The 23,636-nt window shown below is 43.8% G+C and overlaps 1 protein-coding gene across 1 annotated transcript; it reads right to left on the reverse strand.

Annotated features, from left to right (window-relative positions):
• Nucleotides 1–178: 178 nt before the first annotated feature.
• On the reverse strand, nt 179–22,820 carry SPG21 (SPG21 abhydrolase domain containing, maspardin). Its single transcript, XM_084817444.1, has 9 exons — nt 22,711–22,820; nt 17,813–17,904; nt 8,091–8,252; nt 6,887–6,967; nt 5,884–6,029; nt 5,364–5,472; nt 4,738–4,845; nt 1,844–1,984; nt 179–877 (listed from the first exon to the last, which is right to left on the reverse strand). The coding sequence occupies exons 2-9, from the start codon at nt 17,873–17,875 to the stop codon at nt 749–751; spliced, it is 939 nt and encodes a 312-aa protein (XP_084673570.1). The 5' UTR covers nt 17,876–17,904; nt 22,711–22,820; the 3' UTR covers nt 179–748.
• Nucleotides 22,821–23,636: the final 816 nt, after the last annotated feature.

Raw genomic sequence — 23,636 nt, forward strand, 5'->3', positions numbered from 1 at the left:
GAAATCCACATCTCTCATTGGATCCTGGAGTAGCCGCTACACCCGAAGTCCTGGGCTGACTGAATTGTTGGGCACCTTCTCACATGTTGCAGATTTTGGTACCAAATGGAAGACCATCTTTGGATGTTAAATATCTGTGTACAGCTATGAGGACAGATCAGTTATCATGCACACTCTTAATAGAGCTTTTTTCAACTGAAATTTTATTCAAAAAAATTTAGATAGCAATGTAGTTTTACAAAAAAAAGAATGCTTTGATTCAACAGTATATAAAGAAAAGCAATAGCAACATTGGCACTTCAACATAGTTTTTTAAACTAAATATTCAGATTATAAATGAACTTTCAGATATCCGTAATTTGCTCATGATACATACCCACTCCTCTCTGCATGGATATATATATATATATATTTATATTAAAAAAGATTATTATCTTTAAGAACACAATAGTGTGGAGGCTTTGGTAGCAAAAGTTTGTCTTAGATAGTTGTTGTTTTTAATGAGTCTTCTAAAGTTGCATCCTTCACTTTTATCATCTGAATCTAGCTTGTGAACAATGACGTGACCAAATGTCCATGGGTGTATTTTATTTAATGAAATTGGTCCAGCTTAGTTTAAGGACACAGTTCTAACCGGTTTAGTTGTAAGGAAAGCACAGATTTAAAAGATGCAATTGTAAAGGAAGACAGCAAGAAACAAAAGGAAAAGTACAACCCTCTGAATGAAGTGATACTGCAAGTCCAAGAACTACAATTGCTGCGGCTCTTGCTCACTGCTGGCTTGAAGCTTGGCTTTCTGGACTTCAAGTTCTTCCGCACTGACCATGGAGGGGTCAATTGCAGCATATCTGGTACCATGGAACTGAAGTAAGTGTACCTATGGGAAAGATGAATAGCCAAAGTAGTACATACTCACACTTCCCCATAACATACAGTTTTCCATAACAAGTTTAAAATGTTTATTTTGCTCTGGTGAGAGGATGCACTGCTCAACCCACGTAGGACTACAGCCAAATGCAGCTTCTGATGCTCAAGGGCTGCTGCAGTACACAAGCAAATGCATATGTAGCCTTTTAGAAAAAGGTAGAAACCTCTCCCAGAGCCATCACCAACAGCACAATTAGAAATACCTACTGTGTCTGGAATTACAGGGGTCTCCAACCTCTTTAGGCCAGTGGGCACATTTGGAATTTTGAGAGAAAGTTGTGGGCACTCTCACAAAATGGCTACCATGGGGTGGGTTTGCCCATTCATAAAATGGCTGCCAAGGTGGGCATGGCCGATCAAAAAATAACAGTTACCCAGAAGACAAACTGAGGAGAGTAAAGGGAAAGTTACCTGCCCAAGAACCTGAAATGAGGTCACTGAAAATGAGGGTCATTTGGAAGTGCCATGAACCTTATGACATCGTGTTGCCCATTTATTTGATGGGGGGGGGGGGATGACATCCATTTTCTCAGGATCCTGTCACCCGTCTTGCAGCCCAAGTAGAGACAGCTGTCTTGTTCATTTTTTTCTCCCATTCATGCAACATGCGCCCAATCTCATCTGATCTCCGAAGCTAAGCAGGGTCAGCCCTGGTTAGTACTTGGATGGGGACCCGCCTGGGAATCAGGCTTCTTGCACTAAGCAGGGGGTTGGACTCGATGGTCTTGTATGCCCCTTCCAACCCTATGATTCTATGTCTGCCTCTAGCAGTAGGACATTGTGGGAATCACCTTATACCCTACCAGCAATGCAACACCACCGTGTTCATATAAAGCTCCTTTTCCCACCACCCCCAACAAAGCACTGCGTTTCCAACCTGGTGCTGATAGGAGATAAAATTGAGATGCAAACTTACTTGGATATAGAGATTTACTTCAGCACTTCTGCAGAGATAAGGGAAATTGCCCCCTGTCTTGAGGTGGGCTCTCCTGGCATTGGGATACAGCTTATACATCTCTTCCTTTGCTTCAGTGGAAAGAGCACTCTGGTCAAACACCTACAAAACAGCCAGCTGGTTAGCACGAACACTCTTCCGCAGTCTGAGGCAATCCAGTCTGAAGCGTTTTCTCTTTAGGAGCTTGGCTGTGTAACTCAGTTTGAAGATGTGCCTCTGAATGCAAAAGGCTCCATGAGAATGGTGCCTGAGCCTAGCATAGCTAGGTTTTTCTCCTTGATAGAGCCCAACCACATTCCCCTAAAGCTGAGGTCGCTGCCAGACCAACAAGCTTGGAGATGTCTATGGCAGCTGGGTAACTGAAAGAGGACACGCATAACACAAGTCATTCTTCTCCAAACTGGCGCACTCCAGATGTTTTGGACTATAACTCTCAACACTCCTAATCATTGGCCACGTTGGTCAGAGCTGATGGGAGTTGAAGTCCAGAACATCTGGAGGACACTAGGATGGGAAAGGCTGATGTAAGTAATGGACCTCCATTCTTGGCCATAGTAAGTAGCTGAGTAGGCTGGATGAGCTTCCAGACTAGGAGTTTGCTCTGGAATGGCCACTCTTTGACACACATCTTTTATGGGGCATCTGGATGACATCATCCATGTTCTCCTATGTTTCTTCTGACTCGGAGAGATTTTTGGAACGAACGCAACAATAGCACAGGGTGTAGATCACCTTAGTGCTACTCTGTCTTTTTGAAGAGACATGGTTTTGACATATACCCTTTCATTTTAGGCTGTTAAGCCTATTGCGGCGGCCGCTACGCTTCAGCACATGGTCAGCACCATTTCAGCAATGTATTTTTTTTTTTTAGTGCAAAAGAAAAAGGATTATGCTTTTTCAACTACCTTCTAAAAATTAAAATATTCATTTAATGTAGACCAAGTGCAAAGTTGATTTTTTTAAAATCAACCATACTGCTAAATTGGCATCTTTGCATGTATTGTGACTTGGCCACTCATACAGATGTTTTGCACCCACTAATGTGAATGGAACACAGTGGAATGCACTCTGTCAATGCAATTCCACATATAGCATATAGCCCTGGACCAATGACAGGAGTGGTGTGGAGTATAGTAGAAGGTGTCAGGTCAAATGCTGCCCACAACTTATCTATACCCTCCTCTTCACTCATTTTAGGTGTATTGCGACATTAAATGCCAGAGAGGTTCTGAGCCAAGTCCTTGTATTGAAAGCATAGCCTCTTCAAGGTGTTTCTGGCAAATTGCTGCAAAATTCAGCATGTTGCATTTCTACGAGTCACCTTGCTTATTGCTACGGATTATGAAACAGTACTACTCTGCAACAACAGGTGCTATTAGGTAGACCCTTCTAACTGAAGAAAGAAATCATGTAGTGGTTCAGGTATGTTTTATCGTTATGAATACTCTGCTTTCCATCAGGGATGGGCAGAACACTGATTGAGATTGACCGGTCAGTCGCATAGCCACTCTGAGGTCCATCCTAACAGTTCTTAGTCCCGCCTCCCCTACTTCACGCAAAGATTGTCAGCAGCATGTGCTGTGGACAAGAGAGCAGCCACTCAGCTTTGTTCATCCAGCATTTGCATGCTGATTGGTCACAACCGCTGCCAACTGGACAGCCAGGTGTGCTGCTGGAGGCATGGGTCCCACAGCAGTTGTGGGCCAGTTTCTGCTCTGAGATGAGCAAAGTGTATAACCAAGAGGAAAACACTGTCATCCACAGCAGCAGCGGTGTGTCTTTTTCCTCTCTTTCCTCTCAGCCTTTTCTGTCTGTCAGCACACCATGGGGAAGCAGCGAGCATGGAAACAGCTACTTATTGCAGTAAGTAAGTGGAGGAAGGCCGGGGCAACAATGAGAGTTGGGGTTACAAGAGGGAGGTGCCCCTGCCCCACTTTCCTGCCTTTGGTTCTTTTCTCACTTGTGTAAGACCTGGGACTGTTCCCTTTCCTTGCCTGCCTCCTTCTCTTCCCTCCACTGTTTTGCCACCCCCACCCCACCCCGCAAAATCAGGCACAATGTCGAACAGAATATAGTTGGCACCTGTGAATGGATTTGCAAGCGGGTGACCAATATAGTTTATTTTTCCTCATGTCATTCTTTCCCCTCTACCCACTAAATATTTTTCTCGAGCATCTTACATTGCATCCCCTCATTGTTCACTCTACAGTCCCTATGAGTCTTCCTCTCCACCTCTCAGGAATGATCAACTCTACCGTCACCCTTCATGGAAGCAAGACCTGGTGTTCTGAGCACAGGGTCAAATACATTTCAAGGGTTGTTCTATTTAATTGTTCATTTGAGAATAAAGGAGAGAGGAGGGAGGGTTCTGAGCACTATATTCACTTATCCTCTGAAGCCAACTGCAGTCATATGCATACACTCAGAAGGAAAATTACTAGACAGTATGACTCATAGTACAGCAGCAGAAGACTCTGTAGAAACTCGGATACAAATTTTGTATCAGTACAGTCAGGTCACCCCAGCGTATGGCTCATCATGGGATGCACCAAGCAACTGCAATTGGCTCCACCCCAAGCCTTCCTTTTGTGACTGGCTCTGCCCACCCTCCATCCCCAGCTGCCATTTTGCAACTGGTTCTGGCTGGTGGATCTCAAGGCTGTACCAGAGGAGGGGGGGGAAGGGGGAGGGGGGAGAGAGAGAGAAACTATGACAAGCCAAGGGTCTGCCCACTCTGCTTTACATGCTCTTTCTCTTTTATGGGACTTTGCATCTTCCTCGGATTATGTGCTATAGGTGCTCTTCCCCCAATCCCAATCCTACATCACCCAAATGCTAAGAAAGATACTACTTACATCCATGATAGTGACAGGAATGTCTCTGATTTTATGAGGTTCCACATAGGAATTCTGGCAATTGAGAGTAAGTCTTGAAGCAAGCTCACTTTGACCCAGGCTTTCCAGCTTTCAGAAATTTAAAATAAACAAAATATCAGAAGATTATGAATTTAGTCTAAGATGGGGCAATAAAGAAATACCCAAGGTATGCAACAAAATCATTTATTTAAAGCATTTTTACTCTGCTTTTCAGCTGAAAAGGCTCCTAGAGCAGCTTGCATAAGGGGTTTAACCATGAGTTGCAACTCTGGGTTGTCTCTCCCCCAGCAACCCAGAGTTCCAGGTTCAGACATCCCGATAACCGACCCAGGGAGGAATCAGATGGGCGGCCAAGAAGCAGCATGCTCACTCACTCCCACTTGTTTTTTCAACAACCCACCTTTTGTTGACTGTGGGTTGTTGCAACGTGCGACCTAGATCAATAAAAACAAGACTGTCCCTGCCTGCAGGCTTACAGTGTAAAAGAGATGACATATAGGAAAAAAGGAATGAGAAGAAAATATCTAATATTAGGTGTTTTTTCAGCATGCAAACCTTTAGAACCAAATCACACAATTACCAGTTTGACATTTGTGAGTCCTTACCCTATCAACCATGAAATCAATTCCATCAGCCATTTCAGGGTCTACAGGACCAGATGCAAAGTTCCCAAGAACAATTTTCTTCAGCATAAAAGCAGGCAGGAGCCAAAAGCTGAAAAGAGAAGAAGATAAGGCAATTTTGGTTGCTTTGCCCTGCCTCCAGAAGAAACATTGGACTGTCATGCGAAATGTTATGTACAAAGCTCTGTTTGTATTTATTGTTCGCACGCGCACACACTCCCTCAATTTTAAAGCCTGTACTTGTTAATTGTTTGCATTAACATGACCAAAGAAAGTTATTCTATTAAAACGCAGAAAACATTTATGGATTCTAAAAGCTAATTCTGAGAAGTGGAGCAGTTCTTGGTTTAAAAAAGAAAACACAGCTTTTCAAAGGCCAAAGTGTACTTGCCAGTAGTTTGCTTATCCCAATGTTCATAACAGATAGACAAGGAATTATATTTACACTCATCTATCTTTACTTTTAAAAAGCTGAAGCAGATTTGTTTTTTCTGCATCTCACCTGTTTGCTGTCCAGGTCTGATTGAAAATTGAGGTATCACTGAAAGAGTTGCACAGAATCAGAGATTGGACTCTGGGAGATTTATGGGTGTATTCAGCAAATTTCTGAGCAAGGAAGCCCCCCAGAGAAGCACCAAAGAGGTGAACCTAATTTAAAAGCAAAGATGCCTTAGAATAATTCTGCTAATGTTTAATATTGTTCAGTAATAATAATAATAATAATAATAATAATTTAATGTTCAAAGCACTTGAAAGCTAGCCACTATTATCACCATACTGAGAATGGAAATCCAAGACGGTGGCTTGCCTAGGACAACATAGTGAGAGTTCATGGCAGCAGATTCAAACCAGGGACCTTCTAATTCATATAATCACTCTTAGAGACCATGTTCTATCAGCTCTCATAATAGTGATACAGAAATGAATTGTTCCAAATAAAATTATGTTCTCCCTCATCACCTGACATTTTTTGAAATCTATCAATTATGTTCAAGCACAATTGTACTCACAGAAATACAGCAAGCTCTTATTGGCTGGAAATACATTCATTTTCTGTAAACCACCCTGAGACCTTTTTTGATGAAGGATGGTATATAAATACTCTTAGTAAATTCATAACTTATATACTGTTTTACAAACAGCTTATGTAAGCCACACTTCAACAATTATAAACCATTTGAGAGAATGCTAGTCAGATCTATTATGGCTAAGAACAAGTTCTAGTTAGAAAGTGGAATAAGGGTGCGATCCTATGCATGTTTAGACTTCGTTGGCTGGGGCATGCTGGGAGTTGTAGGACTTATTTCTGTCTAAATATGCATAGGATCATGCCCTAAGTTATTTATTTCAAATGGACCTGAACAAGTAACAAAATTAATCTGAAGGGGGAATGAAAGGAGGGGTTCCCCCTTGATGGAGCAATTGTTATTCTTAATAAACTCTAGGCTTTTTACCTAACATTTTTACTGTAAGCACAGGCTATTTGTCAATCTCAGGGCACTAACTTTATCCAGCTGTAGGTGGTCTAATAGTTTTCTGAATCCATCGCAGAACTCAAAAATTTCCCAGTAAACTGGATACTGCAACTAAAGTAATTAGAAAGGTAGGTTAACAATGGAAAAGTTAATCAGAAGTATAAATCCATAGATTAAGCTTCCTGCACTTTCTGGCATCTGTGGCGGTAGTAACTTAAAAGCCAGCCTGCAACTTGAAGTAGAGATGTATTTGCATCCTAAATGGGTGAATAAATCCCATCTTGTGCTAGGGTGCAGCATGCTATAATCCAAGCTCGACTGAAATCCTATTATTCTCTAAATGAAAACTTTAATACAAGTGCTGGCTGAGTCTGGATTTCAATGTTTATTTGCAGTTTTACCCACTGGCCCCCTAAAATATGTTGAAGGCAGCAGGAATATTACACATAATGTAAATGCTCTTCTCAATCACAGACAGCGACACTGTTGAATCCACACAGACTTCGGAGGCGAATTTCATAACACCTGCTTGCAGAAGTCAGCCATGTTCTACATTTTCAGAAGTCTTTTCATGTTCTACATTGTGATCATCACCACAAGGGCTCGGGGCTCATTATAATAGCTCAGAGATCTGGGCCCTGGACTCCTAAAGGCAGCTCAACCAACGTTCTCTTAATGTTACTCAGGTTTAATGAGTCTCCAGTGGAAGAGAGTTCCAAGAAGCCTTGCTCCTATGTATGAAATTAGTACATGGGACAGTAGTGATCAGTCTTCTAACACTACAGGCTGAGGAGAAACAGAAGGATCTGCCAAGATATGTATGACCCAAGCTTTTAAGCCTTGGCTCTTAAGCCAACCTATATTCTTCATTTTTATAAAGGAATTGCCTATATTCATAACCTGAATTACCAAGAAGGATTAGATGATGCTGACACAGGGCATCTTCCTACAGAAGAATGATTTCCCATCAAAAAGAACACCAGGGTTAAATGCAATCTGAAAACTTAGTATCAGATTTCAAAGCATGTTTGATAAGTACACATGCAGGCAATGTAGGCACACTAGAAAAAAAAAAACCTATGTGCAGCTTTCAAAGGAACAGAATCAGAGAGTCTGAGCCGAAACGTAGCTCATTTCATTTGGTCTTAAGAACACATAAAAAGCTAGTTTTAGCTTTAGCTTGGGTATTTGCTCAAATGCTGAGAATTGTACAGGTTGTGCTGAAGATACTCACAGCAATAACTCTGTAGCCCCATCCAGACAAGGCTAAAATCTGCTGAAAGAACACATCTGCAGTTCCACTCACAGGTGGGAGAAATATAAGGGGGCATCGGATATTCCGGGGTCCTGCATCATAGAGTGACCAAACTTTACTGTCATCATCATCTACTATAATCTGCAAAACAAATTTAAAGAAAGCAAGATTATCATTCTTTAGCAATAGCTACTTTTGATGCATGTAACAGTATTTCTGCAGCCACTGTGAAAGATGCTCCATGCCCATTAGATTTTCCTTGAACCAAGTCCACCTTGTATCTTCTCTCAAAAAGCAGTTGTTTTAATTATGGAGGGATTTGCTGTACAACGGTAGTAGTTCTTTGGATCTAGGCCTACATTCTTTTACTAACTACTCCAAGTTGCTCTGAGCAAGGCACATCTGTACTTAGAACTGCATTTCTATTACATAACAGCATACAGTGAAACATGTTACACTATTTAAAAAAAAAATCCTTGTACTTGTCCACAAGTATCGTCAGTCCTATGTTATAGTCACCCTAAAAAAACACACCAGAAAACTGCATCCGTTCCAAATCTCTTAACTATTTCACTTTGCAAGTAATAAAACTTTTAAATGTAGCCTCAGCTTCTAGCTTCTGATGTTTACACTGCCTACTAACACTTATCTGGAGGCAGAATCACAGTTGTGAAAGATAATCAACTGCTTTTCTACCTGAAACTAGCTCTATAGCTAATGCCACATAACCTGCCAATACAAGGTATTATACACAAGAAGTGGGCAATACCTCATGTCTTGTAAGCTCCTGTACGTTTACTGCAAGGTAAGAGATATGAAATAATTATGTGCTGCGGTACCAATTTCAAACTGAGCTTCAGAAGTGTTTTAAGAAAACCACTTCCTTCCCTTCTATCTGCCACACTACTTCTAGACATCTCTCACTGCTGTTGCTTTGGATGCAAGTATGTTGCTTTTCTGAAACATCACAGGTCATGGAAAAGTTAATGTACCCAAAGCACATCACACACGCCTACTGTCTGAAAACAGGATGGAGATCAATCATGCGAGCATCAAGACAGTCTACTTTGGAACAGAACCAATATCAAGAACGCATGCAAATCTCAAATATTCAGAAGTCAGACTTTCCCTGCTTCCTCAATTCTTACAAGCAAATCTTGGGATGGAAAATACCTTGGGGAGGAGTGGTTTTGCTCTTGAGGGGTCAGAGGACAGAAACTCACAGCCAACTTCCTTTTTTAGACACTCAGGTTAAGCAAGGAAACTACATGACAGACATTCCAGATCCAAATTTAGTCAGTGTCAAGAAGTCACTGGGATAAGGAAATTACCGGTTAATAAATGTACGCTCTTAATGCAGACACTCCAGGCAGCAAAGTATTACCTCTGCCTATACAATCAGAAGTAAATCCCACTGAGTTTAATAAAACTTATTCCCAACACTGCAATCCCATATGTCTACTCACAAGTAAGCCCCATTGAGTTCAATGGAACTCACTCCCTGGAAAGTGTATATAGGACTGCAGCCCAAACTAAGTGTTCCATTTTGATGGCATTTTATTTTAAACATTGTTCTGAAGATGAGGAACAATAAAAAAGAATTGTAAGAAGAATATTACAAGTGCTTTATTTTTGTTCATTAAAATATAGTGAAGCGCATTCTGTGCCTACTTTATCCAGGTATGCACAGTGCAATAAACTCCAATCAACAGAACATAGTTTTCACTAGATTTAGAAGGCAGGGAGGGAGAGACCTGGAACACTCACGGCAATTCAAACCTCATCATGGTTGAGGAATATGAGGAACATAAAGTTGTGGAAGGAAGTTTTATGAATTTTTTTCAGCACTGCCAGGATATAGTTGACTCCAACTATTGACAGAAGGTTAAAAGATTACATGTTTAGTCTCAGTAAGATTGCTACACAATATTCTGAAACATGAATAAGGGCAATCCTTACCCTACAGAGAGGAGGCGGCGGCAGCAGGAAGGTGAAGACCACTTCAGGGCCCTATTCTAGCTACACTTTCCCCTCCCTTCCACCACAAGATCTTATACCATCAACTGCCCCATGGGATGGATCCTTATTACCTGTTTTGTTTAATGCTGAGGAGTGATTTCATTAATGTATCTGTATCTTACTTGTAAGACACCTTTGAAGGATTTCTACCTTGAAAGGCAAGATATAAGTCACTGCAATAAGTTAATACATAAAGTCAATGACAAGCCCCCATATTTCAGTGGTTCTAAATTATACCAAAACCTTCTGCACATAAAAATGCCAACTTTATTCACTCAGTGTCAAGTCTGTAGAACTTTTATTGCTGTAAACAATACCAAAGATTCAGCTTTTCCTTCAGCTCTATCACTCAATGTCTCTGTTGACATTTAAAAAGTAAAATACCTCATTAATCCTTAGAGACGGTTAACTAGATGTCTTCAGTCTACAGTAAGAGCTGTACTTGATGGAGCATGTGAAAGATCACATGCTGCTAGCAAAATTGTACAGTTCACACAGAAAAGAAGAAAATCCTGAACGTGGCTACATGGCAGAAATCCACAACCAGAGTCCCTGACCTGTCTCCATTTCAATTTTCATAAAAATTATGAACTGTTCATAAATGTTCTGTTTGTTAACACGATCAGAATCTTCTGTTGCAGACAATATACCTACTGAACAGAAGCACTGGTCTCAGTTCGAAAGCAAATATACTTGGCATGAGGTGTTAACCTGTTTATACAACAATTTTTAAACATGGAGTCTTACCATGAGACTTATGCCTGTATTTGTCACAGCCAAAAGCAGTCTTGTGAATGCACACTTGCGCGATAAGGTCACAGTTCACCACACCGTATGAAACTACCTATTTCCCAGACACGCTGTACTTTGGTGGTAGAGCACATGCTCTGCAGTGACAAGGTCCCAACTTAATTCTTGGCTTCTCCAGGTAAGGCTGCAAAAGACTCATGCCTGAAATCCTTGAGCGTCATTGCCAATCAGTGAGCTACATGGACCAATGGTCTCACTCAAATGCAACTTCCTGTATCAGTTTCTGTAAAAGTCACTTTGGTTACCTTCCAATGGCAAAAATGGTTGTTTGAACTCTGCCAGTTTTAAGATGAGTTATGCATTATAACACTGTTCTGCACTGCCCTTCCTCCAACGTATGTACCAGCTATGCCATTAGATGCCCCTCCATCCCCATCTTCATACCACACAGTCTATAGAGAGGATGAATATGTGATGCACTGTGGCTTGTAGCCTAAACAGGGAAGGGCAACCTCCCAATCTATTATTTTTTTATTTATTGCATTTATTGCATTTATATCTGGCCTTTTTTCCTCTTGCAAGGAACCCAAGGTGGCTTACATTATCCTCCTCTCCATTTTATCCTCACAACAACAACCCTGTGAGGTAGGTTGGGCTGAGAGTCTGTGACTGGCCCAAAGTCACCCAGTGAGCTTCCATGGCCAAGTGGGGACTAGAACCCGGATCTCCCGGTTCCCAGTCCGTAACTCTCACTACTACACTACACTGGCTCTAGCCTGCAAAGGGTGCCCATCCAGCCCACAGAGCCTTCCTGGATTCCTCCAGCAGTTTGGGCTAGCCCCATCCCCTGGAGGAAACCTTGCTGTTATCTCCAATCACAGATTTGAGGTAACAGCAGGGCACGAGGGCAGGGGGCTCTGGCGCAGGGTACCTTCCTCAATGGGAAAGCCACTAAGTGGGTGAAGCCACCCAACGGAGCACTCCTCCAGCTGCCAGAGGAAGCTGACATGGGGGCAAAGTGTCCAGGACTGAGGCAGTGCCTCCAGAGTGCTCCTCCAGCTGCCAGCTCAGCTTCACGTGCCCCACGTCCTCCAACGGGAATGCAAAGAAGCTTCACTGTATGAGGGCCTTCTCCAATGGGAGAAGAGCCATGCACAGGGGAACTGGTTCTTGGCAGATGTGCCAGCAGTATCATCCTCCCAGTGCACCCACTGGGGACCAAATGATGGCAGGGGACATAGCCATGCCCTCTGACATCATTCAGCCTACGGAGGGCTGGGGGGGAGGTCATCTAGCCCCACACCACATTTTGGTTGCCCTCCTCTGGTTTATAAGGTACCAAGTGCATTTAGGAAGACCTATTAATTTTTTCTTTTCTTTTGCAGGGTTTCTGTAAAAAGCCCTCTGTGCAGCCAGAGATTCAGGCAGCATCACCAACTACAAAGTTGAGATATAATGTATTTGCAAGATGTTACGTCACCAGCTTGTGAAGAGTGCCCATAAGATCTCATATCTCTAGACATTCCAGGGACTCCCACAAGTCCCTCCTCCCATTCCCACAAGCTGCACTTCAACATAAATATCACAGATAAATAAATAAACATTACACAGAAGCGTGACCAGTACAGTTAGCTTGGGAAAACTGCACAGGAAATTCCCTAGAGGTCTAAGAATAGAGCCCTGGATTCCCAACCTCCTACAGTTTCTTAAAGCTCAGCAGCATTCTTTCTTTCCATACACACATAATTAGCTTGCTTTTATAATACATTAACCCCATAGATGTTCCCAAGATGATCCCACGGCTGTGGGGTTTTGTGTGTGTTAGTATACAACTTGTAATGTATGAATGCAGCCCAGTCATGAATGAGCAAAAGTGTTAAACATTAAAAAAAATAACCCATTATCTGAACTAGAATTTGAGCCAAGCAAAGCAACTACTTATGCTTTGCTTACAAAGCATACAAAGTTTACAAACAGAGCATAATGGGACTTCCCTTGTAACCAGGTGAACAATTATAAAAATATGTCTCTTAAACAGAAATCAAAGGATAGGAAAAGCCCTCTAAGCAAAGATAGGGGTTTAGGTTTAGGGAAAAAACTTTTCTTGAAAAGAAGCAGCTCAAATTTAGTTGAGACATCTGAAGCAAGGAGGTCCCTGTCTTAAATATTTAGGCACAGCCAGATTATGGTCTTGGAGGAGAGGTACTGGAGCAGTAAAACTTTAGGGCCTTTAGGATATACCACAAGACGTTTCTCTCTCTCCCATCCCTACCCATATTAGACATACATTCAATCCAGATCCCAAAGAGCCACTCAGTGCTCAAGTGATTTCAGAACTTCTGGAGCTGAAGAGAAAAAAGGCAACAGAACATACTGGAATGGAGGGAATGGCACAGGCAACCAGGGAAAAGAGTGAAGCAGAGGTATAAAATGTCTATGCATTTCCAAACTTCTCTTATTAGGGCTTGTTGCTTTTTAAAGAGGTGGTAGGTTTAAAAAAAAAAAAAAGAAGAGAGAGTGAAAAGAAAGCATCCAGGATTGTAATATACTCTGATTTATCCTGAAATCACATGAAGATGAGAAAATACATTTGTTTTGAGGCCTATGTCCCCCTGTGCTCCTCTCTCCTGTTAAGGTTGTTACCAGAGTGCGTGCGTGCATGTGTGCGCGCGTGTACGTGTGTGTGTGTGTGTGTATATATATATATATACACACACACACACTGAAAGTCTTCCTTCCAGAAACACACATTCTTCCTTGTGCTACCAAAAGCAAACTAATTCTCTTCCTCCCTGGCGGGAATGAACTACGCAGGGTTTAATCAGGCCTTCCGCTGGAGAAATCTTCTCCCGAACAACCACAGCCGATTCACAGCATGCTGGCTGTGTGAATCAAGTGAGTCATATGATGCCTCCCCAGTCCTGCTACTCACCACAGTGAACTTTTTCACCCAGATTTTGAAAGATCAGGAGAAAGTTAGCCCCGTGTTTTCAACTGTTGCTGTGGTCATTCAGCCTAAGTAGCAGCTGTTTGCATTGCTGTAATTCAGGTGGTTGCTGCATATTAAAAAGGAAGCAAGGGACTTCACAGTAGAATAAAGCCTGATATTTGGGGGGTGGGGTCAAAATAATTCCACTGCAAGGAAGAAAAGTAGAAGGAGCTGTGCTGTTTACTCTTATTCTTGCCTCTCCTTTGGTCATGGGACAGAATTCTCCTCATGAAAGGCAGGCTCACACATGTCTCTCCACACCACCCTCCCTTTGTGTGGGTGCCATGCCATGCAGAAAGGCAGCATTACTAAGGCAAATTGTACCCACGAACATCAAATATTAAGAACATAGGAACATGTGAGGAAATGCTTGGAGGACTGAGGCCTACTTGCTCTTTAGACCCTTATGAAATCTGCCACAAATGGGTTGGGTACCTGGACCTCCAAGGTGGTCAATGCCTCCTTGAGGGACAGCATAGTTCCTATAGCTTTGAAAGAAGCAGAAGTAAAGCCCTTGTTGAAGAAGCCAAATTTAGACCCCATGGCTTTGGATAACTACTGCCTGAGGTCAACTTTGCCATTCTTGGTCAAGGTGCTGGAGCAGACGGTGTTCTCACAACTCCAACCAGCATTGAATGATACTGGTTTCAGACCTGGTCGCCCTGGTTGATGACTTATGCCAGGGAATAGATGGGAGGGAAGTGCAACCCTGTTGGTCTTCTGGACCTCCCAGTGGCTTTCGATACCATCGACCATGGTATCCTTCTGAGTCGTTTATCTGGGCTTAGGAGGCAGTGTTAAAGTGGTTCTGGTCCTTCCTGGAGGAGGAGACTCAGAAAGTAAAGCTGGGGGTGGGGGGAAACCTCTGCTCCACCCCATGGCTGTTAGCCTGTGGGGTGATTCAATGTTCCATCTTGTTAAAAAAAAAACATGGGGAAGATCTACATGAAACCGCTGGGGGATGTCATCTAGAGGTTGGGCTGAAGTGTCATCAGTATGCGATGATACTCAACTCTACCTCTTGTTTCCATCTACACATCCCAAGGAGGCTGTGAAACTCTTGAACCAGTGTCTTGACACTATTTTGGGATGGATGAGGGTGAATAAGCTGAAATTTAATCCTGGCAAACAGGAGGTACTGTGAGCTGGGAAACCAACTACTCTGGATGGAGGTTTACAAATGGTCTCAGATGTCGTTGCACTCTTCCTAAAAGACTGGCAGTCTGGGAGTCCTCCTGGATGCTGCACTAACTGGGGAAACCCAGATGGCTGCGATTTCCAGGAGTGTGTTTTACCAGTTTAGGCTGGTATGCCAGCTGTGGCCCTATCTGGAGAGGACAGACCTTGCCTCAGTTATCTATGAACTAATGACATCCAGACTGGCCTACTGTAATGCACTGTACATGGGGCTGTCTGTGAAGACAGTCCAGAAACTTCAGTTAGTGCAGAATTTGGCCATCCAAGTACTGGTAGAGAAAATGAGATCATATGATACATTACCTATATTGCACCAACTCCACTAGTTACTGGTGTGTTTCTGAGCCCAATTTAAAATGCTGTTTTTGTCCTTTAAAGTCATGAATGGTTTGGGACCAAGTTACTTGAGGGACCACCTTCACCCATATCAGCCTGCCGGCACTTTACGATCAGCAAGAGAGGCCCTTCTCACTCACCCACCTGTGACGGCAGTTAGGCGGGCAAGTACACAAGACAGGGGGCCTTTCCGCAGTGGCCCCACACATCTGGAATAAGTTGCCATCGGGGTCCACCAAGCCCTATCACTGCAGGCTTTTAAGATGGCCTTCTTCGCCCTTCCCCTGATTAGGTTTAATCAGAAAGAGTTATAGCAGCAATTATGTTGTAGGTTCTGACTTATGTTGATGCTTGGTATTTTGTGGAACATTTGCTGCTTTTATTACATTTTTTTTTATTATGCATTTTATTATATGTATTGTACTGTTGTACATCGCCTTGGAATGGCTCCTTCCCTGAAACGTGGCCTATAAATATTTTCAAATTTTAAATTAATAAAAAGAAGAGCCATGCTGGATCAGACCAAAGATCTATCTAGTCCAGCTTTCTGTTCCCACAGAGGCCAACCAGATGCCTACAGGACACCTACAAGCAGGATATGAGCACGATAGCACCATCCTGCTCATGTTTATTATTTTATTTACGGCATTTTTATTCTGCCCTTTAGCCAAAATGGCTCCCAAGGTGGCTTACAAAGATGTTCCCTAGCAACTAGTATTCAGAGGCATACTGCCTCTGATACTGGAGGTGTTATATAGCTAACGTGATTAGTAGCTATTGCTAGCCCAATTCTCCATCCAAGTTGCTGGCTATATCTTGCAGTAGCGAATTCAATAGTTTAACTATGCACTGTGTGAAGAAGTATTTCATGAATTAGTTGCCATTTAGCTACATTGGATGATCTTGGGTTCTACAAGAGAGGGAGACCTATCCACTTTCTTCACACTGTGCATGATTGTATACACCTCCACCATGTCCCTGCTTTTTTCTAAGCTAAAACTTCCCAAGTACTATAACCTATCCTCTTAGGAGACTTGCTCCAGCCCCTTGATAATGTTGGTTGCCCTTTTCTGCAGTTTTTCCAACTGTATAATTTTCTTTTTGAGGCACAGTGATCAGAACTGTACCCAGTATTCCAAGTGTAGTTGCACCATAAATTTCGATAAAGGCAAAATGATTTTGGCATTTTTATTTTCGGCCTTTTCTAATGACCCCCAACATGGAATTCAGCTTTTTAACAGCCGCCACACACTGAGTCGATGTTTCACCACAACTCCAAAACCTCTTTCCTGACCAGTCACCACCAACTCAGACCTCATCAGCATATATGTGACTTCTTTGGGGTGGGGTGGGGGGATCAATGTGTATTATTCTATGCTTGCTTACATTGAACTGCATTTGCCATTTTCATGCCCATTCCCCCAGTTCAGAGAGATCTTTGCTGTTTCTTCTTTTTTTTAATCACCTTAAATAATTTGGTGTAATCAACGAACTTGGCCACTTCACCGTTCACGCCTAAACCCAGATAATTTATGAACAAGTTAAAAAGCAATAGTCCCAATACAGATCCTTGGGAGACTCTACTATTAACATCCATCCATTATAAGAACTGAGCATTTATTCCTAATCTTTGCTTTCTGTTCCGTAAGCAGTTAACAATCCATAAGTGGAACTCTCCTCTTATCCCATGACTGCGAAGTTTCCTCAGGCATCTTTGGTGAAGGGCTTTATTAAAAGCCTTTTGAAAGTCCAAGTAAACAATGTCTACTGGATGCCACAATCCACATGCTTGTTGACACTGCTCTGTAATAGTTTCCAAGGTTTTGATATGCACTATAGGATCTGTGGCCCACCAAGCTGCTTCTAACTCATGGAGACCATACAGCTGTTTCTGCACTACTACCTATAAAACCTTTATTGGCACCACATGATTCCTGCTCACCCCATAGTAAAGTTGACAGGGAAAAAGAGGTGAAAGAGTTAAACAGCCTTGTTTTGGTTGCAGGAAGGAAGAATACAAGCTTCTTGAAAGGGGACTTTTAAATGTTGTTAAAACCTGTGCATGGCATGATTCTTCTGAAATAAGGGCAAACAAGATTTTGGTGAAGCTTGGATCCAAGAATCACTGCTCTCAAACATTAGAAGCCATGATCCATGACACATCTATACAACACGTGCTTGCATACAAACGACAGATCACACAAAAACACTGCACAAAACTCCATACATGTAACATGGACACAAAGAACTTGGGTGCCTAAGGATATTCAATATTTTTCCACCTCTAGGGTCCTGCTTATTATGCTCCCAGTTTGCAACTAAATTGTCAATTCCACAGCACCAGAAGCTCTCCTACATACATGTCCTAGAGCTAGCTCAGTGTCAGAGTGCAAATTAAAGCCAAACCTACCTTTTTCAGAGGAACTGTACTTCTGAACCAGTTATAATCTGGAGAGATTTTAATCTCTCCCATGATGGTAATGAACCCACGGTAAGAAAAACCTGAAACACACAGGAGAAATGTTTATCATGAAGAATGCAAGTTTAAAGTTAAAGACACAGAAGCACTTACATATTCAAGGAATCCCTTCAGGGTAAACCTGCTTTCAAAGCCCATCAGTTGATTTTTCCTCCCTTCAGAATTGTTCTAGTGGTGCCTTACTATAAGCCACCAGGGACGCAATCCTATGCATGTTTAGACAGAAAGAAATCCTACAATTCCCAGCATGCCCCGGCCAGCATAGCTGATTGAGGCATGCTGGGAATTGCAGGCCTTCTTCCTGTCTAAACATGCATAGGATTGTGCCCTAAGAAATGTTCAGGTATGGGAGGGAGGAAATGAGGAAAGAGAAGAAAAGTAGAAGTTTAAAATGGGAAGTGAGTTAATACATGTTTCCTAGACAGACAGTACAAGGTAGCAAAGAGGTCAACTGCCTCTTCCAAAAAATACAGTGTAACTGCCCCAAAAGGGAACTGTGCATAACAGGTGAACCCGTTGCTACTTTGTGTAACAAGTCAGCCAGCCAATACAGCACATTTTGGTTATGATTATGGTTAAAGTCTAGCAAATGGTAACAATAAGCAAGCTGGCACAGTAGAAACCTTACGAAATATAGACTATACATTCCAACTGGAACTGTGCATTTTGTATAATTCCACTTGAGCAAAGTACCACAGGGAATGGAGTATGAAGTACAGAGTTTGGATTCCTGAGAAAACAGCCCAAACACTTCACTCAGGACATGGCTAGCACTTAGGATTATGGAAGCATATTTAAAACCGTACAGGAAGTCTTCTGAAAGTTTCCAGCATTCAGGAGGTGATGCTCCCAAGACTGTACCTATGTCTTTCATGGCCTCCAGGTCCCTCTCCCACTCCCTTGTCTTCTTTCCAAGTTATTTTTTGTTGAAAATAGCTCCACAAATTCTGCAGACATTTAAACCATCAACCCCAGAATGTGAATTAAGCAAATGTTTGCCTGATACCGCCCAGGGAGCTTTGGCTATTGGGCAGTATGTAATAAATACTGTTCATATACTGAAGTGATTAGCATAATCTGTTTGAATACAGAGCTTTCTGGGCATAGGGACTTACATTTTCCAGACACAAATATGACTGACCTTGAATATGTGTGTATTACAGCTAATACAGATGCTAAGAGTAAAACCTGGGGCCCAATAACATAAGGAAGTACCTCAGAAGGATGAAGCATCTGTTTACCTGATCTAAGGAACGCAATACAAAATGAGTAATTCTGCAGTAAAAAAGAGAGCTAGTACTAACTAATGCCATCCCTTAGTTTCCCTTTTTGTCATGTCAGACATAATACTACTGATTAGAATCTGACATCTTCAAGCTGTAGGCAGTATAGACAGCTGTTGCTCCACATTCAACACCTTCTTTACTGATGTGCTTTGAACCAACTAATTCACCATTCTTGATTCCTACCCTGACGCTTGAGCCTTTTGTAGATATAGACAACAGCATTATCACAAACAATGTACAAAACCAAATGCAAACCATTTGGGAAGTTAGCCAGGATCGCAATTAAAATCACCAAGAAGATTCCAAACATCACTTCCTCTAAAGCTAGGTGTGCTAAACTGAAGCTGGAAAATACTAAAGAGAAAAATAATGTGAAGTATGCACCACAATTACAGGATTGTGTCTTCCCCCTGCCCCCTAGCTTTGGTCATAAATCCTCTGTTGATCACCTAAGTATGGAGTGAAGTACAGTCAGCTGTTGTCTGGTAGTGAATTATGCAGAGCTTCAGTCTCACAACTCAGGATTGAGACTTTAAAGGGATATCTCTAATTCCCACCACCAAGTGCTTAGACCCCACCTCCATATTCCAACCCTCATTGTAATCCATTATAACCATATTATAGACTCAACTGATATTTTTGCTTTATTTACCATGCATTCCATACTCCCAGTCAGAGAGAGAAATCCAAAAGATTTTATACTTTTGAAATGCTTCACAAAATTCACACACTTTAATCATTATAGCCATGGGTGATGCACACTTCTGTTGTGGCAAGTACCATTTTAGAAGAGGCATTCCCTCTTGTATGAGAGAGAATGCGTTTTTGAAGATAGCTGCAGACAGTAGGCACTCTTATAAGTCAATCTTCCCCAACCTAGTGCCTTCCAGATCTGCTGGACCCAGGCATGCTGGCTGGGAATGATGGGAGTTGTAGTCCAACACATCTGGAAGGATGACTTATAAGAACTTGTATTAAAACTAACTTAAAGTTGAAATCTGCCGTAGCACTATTTTATTTAAATACAAACATAGTTGAACAAAATTGCTTTAGTCAGCTAACATCCCATGACTCTTAGATGCTATTTTAAGGGTGCAATCCTGTCAAGATAGGCAGCCACCTATCCTAAGGAAGGCAGGAGAGGCACCAGGGTGGGGGTGCGCCTCTCCCTCCGCGCCTCTCCTGCCTTGCTATTTTTTGCTAGACAGCCGTTTTCGGCTTTCTATCGGTGGGGGGACTGACAGAGAACGGAAGCTGCCATATGACACATTGGATGTGTCGTATGCGGAGCTCTGCTCTCCCCGCCCTCGAACGCCCCCAGGAACGCCCCTTTTCAGTCGCTCTGCACTCCTCTTCCATGCCTGGAGGATGGGGCTTCTCTGCGCTGCCTCCGAGGCAGTGAGGACTAGGGGGGAGGTCAGTTTTCCAGGAACCGACTCGGAGAGCAGGCTCCAAGGTCGGTTCCTGGAAATAAGCATATCCTATGGCCCTCTAGACAGTGTCTAGTGGCCATAGGATTGCTCCCTAAGGTACCTGTATGTTTAATATGTCACCAACATGCGAGATGCTTTACACGGTAGCACAAGGAAAGGCACAGGTCTCTGTCCCCAAGTGGCTTACAATCCAGAATTCTGACAAAGGCAAAGGACAACAGAGGAAGAGAAGGAAAAACAAGGAAAGAATGTGTGGGAAAGCAGTCCTGTATTCTCCACCTTAGTTTCAGCATGAAATGAGAACCAATGGGTCAAGCCAAAGGCATTGTGGAAAATATATAATGGTGCACTTTATACAGAAGTGCAGACATAGTCTATGTAAAAGATTCAACAAAGCAATATGAATACACACTTAGTTGGGAATTAAACCCCACTGAACACAGCAAGCCTTGCTTCTTCATAAACATGCATAGAATTGCACTGCTAAGTTTATCTGATGCACATGCATTATGCAGACATCAAGCAACCTACATGCTTAATAACGTGTGTGTGAGAGTGTGTGTGTGTGGGGGGAGGGTGTTCATTAATGAACCAGACTTACAAACCAAATCTATATTTTCACATCCCAGGGAAGAGTGTACATCTATTCTCCACCACCACAATTGACCCTTGCTTCTTAGGGCCTAGGAGCTCCCTCCTAGTGTTAACTCTCTTCAAACCTCCCAAGACCACCCACAAATTAACTTATATAACCCTCACACCCATCCCCTGGACCCTCAGGAAAGTACACCAGCGGACTGCAGATTTAGACACACAGACCTGTTTCCTCCAGGGAGGTTAAGACAGAGCACACAACTCTCCTCCCTCATTTCATCCTCACAACAACCCTGTGAGGTAGGGTAGGCTGAGAGAAGATAATTGACCCTTATTCACCCAGTTTTAAAATCCAGATCTCCCCACTCCTAGTCCAGCACTCTAGCCATACCACCACTCTGGCTCATAACTACTACTTATTATTCATTAATTTATTTCATTTATTATATTTCTATACTGCCCCATAGCCGAAGCTCTCTGGGCGGTTCACAAAAATTAAAAAAACATTAAAATACATTATATAAAGTATAAAACCTTTCATGTAATGACACAGAACAAATAGCACACACAAAAACATATATATAAAACAATTTAAAACCATCAGCCAGAGACAATCAAAGTGACTCCTTATATGCTGCCAAACACCTGAGAGAAAAGGGCAGTTTTAACCAGGCACTGAAAAGATGACAATGTTGGTGCCAGGCAGACCTCATCAGGGAGGCTATTCTATAGAACTGGAGGGCCACCACCGAGAAGGCCCTCTCCCTTGTTGCCGCCTTTCCAAGCCTCCCTCGGTGGAGGCTCCCAGCAGAGGGCCTGAGATGCAGAGTGCAGCGCACAGGTCAATTCATGCTGGGAGCGGCGTTCCATCAGGTACCGTGGTCCCAAGCCATGTAAGACTCTAGCTCGAAACCAGCGCTATGAATTACCAGCGCTATGACCAGCTCAAAACCAGCGCTATGACCAGCGCTCGGAATAAGCCCACAGGTAGCCAGTGCAAGCGGGCCAGCATCGGTCCTATATGCTTGGACCGCCTGGTCCCCGTTACCGGCCCGTCTGCCACATTTTGCATGAGCTGCAGCTTCTGAACCGTCTTCAAAGGCAGCCCCACGTAGAGCGCACTGCAGGAACCTAACGTGGGGGTTACCGCAGCATCGACCGGCGCAGCCAGGCTAGCCCTGTCCAGGTAGGAGGGTAGCCGGGCCACCAACCGAAGCCGGTCGGAGGCACTCCGTGCCACTGAGGCTACTTGAGCCTCAAGGGGGGGGCTCCAGGAGGGCCCCCCAGCTACTAACAATAATAAGGAGAAGTGCAGGTAATGCAACAACAGGGCACCTGACCTGCCAGGCCTTCTCGTCGCCCCCCCCCCGTGTTTTTAAGGCCCTGCACCAGACCCCCCCCATATCAGCAGCAGAAACCCCCTTTCTCAGTCAAGGAAGGCAGCATGCCCTCGGGGGGGGGGCGCAGACCCCTCCCCTCAAACGAGGCGCAAACTCGCTCCCCCCCCCCGATATACCGGGTCTTCCTCAGCCCCAGGGCGGACGGGAGGGAAGACTAGGCTGCGCCCCCGTCAGCGAGACCCTCCGCAGCCGCCGCTTCCTCGTCTCGCGGCGCCCTGAAGCAGCCAGCCAAGCCCCGCCCCCACCCCGCACTTCCCCAAGTGGGCGGGAACCCAAGCCGCGCGCCAATCGCCTGACGTCACACGTAAACGGGCGGGGCTCCGGGAACGGGACCGAACAGGACTCCATGACGACCGAGGCGGAAGAAGGAAGAGCGTGCGTTCGGGCGTGTTGTGTCACGTGACCTCAGGACAACGCCAGAGGCGCACGCGCGCAGAGCCCGCGCAGCCGTCGTAAGCAAGGCGTGCGGCGCCGTAAGGCAGCCGTTCCTCCCCCCCTGGCTGCCCTCCGGATGTCTTAGACCACAACTCCCAGGATGCCCTGCAGCGGAGGGTGCTGGGAGTTGTAGTCCAACACATCCGGAGGGCCGCTAGGTTGGGGAAGACTGCCTGACTCAACACTAGCACCTGTTTATCCTGGCAAAATCTTTTCGTGGACTGTCGCCCGCTTCGGCGGATGGGGGCTGAGCTGGGGTCCGCAAAAAAGCTTGCGCCGGAATAAATGGGCTAAGGCGCAACCCTGCGCATATCGGGACAGGAAAGAGTCCACAACTCCCAGCACGGGAATTAGGGGACTTTTTTCCATCTAAACATGCATAGGATTACGCCGTTAGTCTTTAAGGTACCACAAGACTCTCTGTTGTTTTTCCTGCAATAGATTTAACAGGACTCCTACCCCTCTGGGAGTGAATCATTAGAATAGCAGGGTCGGAAGGGGCCTGCAAGGCCGTCGAGTCCAACCCCTGCTCAGTGCAGGAATCCAAGTCACAGCATCCCTGACAGGTGGCTGTCCAGCCTCGTCTTGAACGCCTCCAGTGTGGGAG

Source organism: Heloderma suspectum, chromosome 11, assembly GCF_057233095.1.
Source record: "Heloderma suspectum isolate Gila_16-S chromosome 11, 16-S_ref, whole genome shotgun sequence".
In the NCBI taxonomy this organism is placed as follows: Eukaryota; Metazoa; Chordata; class Lepidosauria; order Squamata; family Helodermatidae; genus Heloderma; species Heloderma suspectum.

Bases quoted from the DNA above. Each gene is read 5' to 3' on its own strand.
- SPG21 (XM_084817444.1), bottom strand. From the start codon at position 17,875: ATGGGAGAGATTAAAATCTCTCCAGATTATAACTGGTTCAGAAGTACA. The intron at 8,253-17,812 runs GTAGGTTTGGCT...TTTGTTTTGCAG, and splicing joins GTACAGTTCCTCTGAAAAAG to ATTATAGTAGATGATGATGA. The intron at 4,846-5,363 runs GTAAGGACTCAC...AATTTCTGAAAG, and splicing joins TTGATTTCATGGTTGATAGG to CTGGAAAGCCTGGGTCAAAG.